Source organism: Corvus brachyrhynchos, unplaced genomic scaffold, assembly GCF_000691975.1.
Source record: "Corvus brachyrhynchos isolate BGI_N302 unplaced genomic scaffold, ASM69197v1 scaffold1555, whole genome shotgun sequence".
Classification (NCBI taxonomy): Eukaryota; Metazoa; Chordata; class Aves; order Passeriformes; family Corvidae; genus Corvus; species Corvus brachyrhynchos.
Genome location: NW_008237952.1, coordinates 1 through 1,381, shown reverse-complemented (window position 1 = coordinate 1,381; position 1,381 = coordinate 1). Strand labels below are relative to the sequence as shown.

At 37.1% G+C, this 1,381-nt stretch overlaps 1 protein-coding gene across 1 annotated transcript in view; it reads right to left on the bottom strand.

Annotated features, from left to right (window-relative positions):
* The window catches only part of LOC103614928 (ras GTPase-activating-like protein IQGAP2), a gene marked incomplete at its 5' end in the record, with an annotated part of 10,242 nt that extends 9,621 nt beyond the window's left edge, over nucleotides 1–621 (bottom strand). The window contains 2 exon segments of the mRNA XM_017733337.1: nucleotides 547–594; nucleotides 596–621. Of these exon segments, the coding sequence (XP_017588826.1) occupies nucleotides 547–594; nucleotides 596–621 (74 nt within the window).
* Nucleotides 622–1,381: the final 760 nt, after the last annotated feature.

Here is a 1,381-nt window from a genome sequence, read left to right as displayed (position 1 = left end):
AAGAAAACCTTAAGGCAGAACATGAAAAAATTTTAATCTCTACTTTCAGTGGTGTAGTGAAAGGCTCTTACTTTACATTAGAAGTCAAGTTGCTCAGAATTTTGAAATCTTTGAAAATGTTTCATTTTTACATAAATTACCACAGAATAAAGTAATTGCTTCAGTTTTGGGACAGAAATATGTCAGTTCATCATTATTTTCACTCTGATCAGCATGTCTGCTCCATGGTTGCACTAATGTTTTGCTAAGTTTCTGTTAATTTGCTTGATTTCTGTTGAAGTATGCATTTTGAAATTGTATGCTCACTTTGCAAGTGGGTGTACTATCGAGAGAGGGATGTGTGTGCTGAATTCAGTAGCCCTTAGTTTCTATTTTGAAAATTACTAGGCCAATGCCCTGACAAAGTTCAACTTTTGTCTCCAACTTAAAATTAATGAACTTCTAAATTCTGACAGATTTTGATATACTGGTTGCCCTAAAGCCATTTCAAGACTTACACTCCTACCTTTGGCAGGTACTATAACTTTTATTCCTGTCAGCAGTTACCTTAGAGCGTGAATGCAGTATATCATCCGAGGGATGTTTTTCCTATCAGACATCCGTAGTCTCTGGATAAAAGATCTAAAAAGCGAAGAGCACACAGTTAAATAAGAAGACCTATTACAGAGCAGAAACATTTACTCTGCAGAACCATACCTTAAACTTACAGAATTTCAGCTGGTACTTCTATACAGCCATGAGTCACGTCTCTTCTGATGCTATTTTAACTTTATCAGTAGTTTTCACAAAGAGGAGCTTAATAAAGCCGTCTCTTCTGATGCTATTTTAACTTTATCAGTAGTTTTCATAAAGAGGAGCTTAATAAAGCATAAAAGCTATTTAATAAGAGGGGAAAACAGGAAGATAAGCAGACAGCATTTCAACAAGATTTTTAGAAAATGTCCTTTGGCATAAGCTCAGCCAGTAGTGCTTGTCCTCTACAGACACCCAAAACCTGGAATGCAGTTACAATTTGCAAAGCCTCATTACAAACCAAACCTATCAAGTATGGTTTGCAAATGCATAATTTTAATTGCCAGCACCCCTAACTTTGTGAATACATCATTTACAAAGAAAGATATTGAGAGAGAGGAATATTAAGCAATTTAGCCAAGAAGTCACATCCTAAGTTCCAGTTCTGGTTCTACCACTAATTTGTTCCTGGCCTTGGTCCCAGTCACTAAATACTGTTTCTCCACAAAAATATAATAAAAAGACTTAGTTAACTGTGAGAGTTGGCAGCATGCTTCCAGCCCCGGCTGGTCACTCGGGGCTGCACTGTCCTATGGTTAATAGGACCAGACTGAGTTAAGTCAGGAGCACAGTGCCCTCTTCATCACTT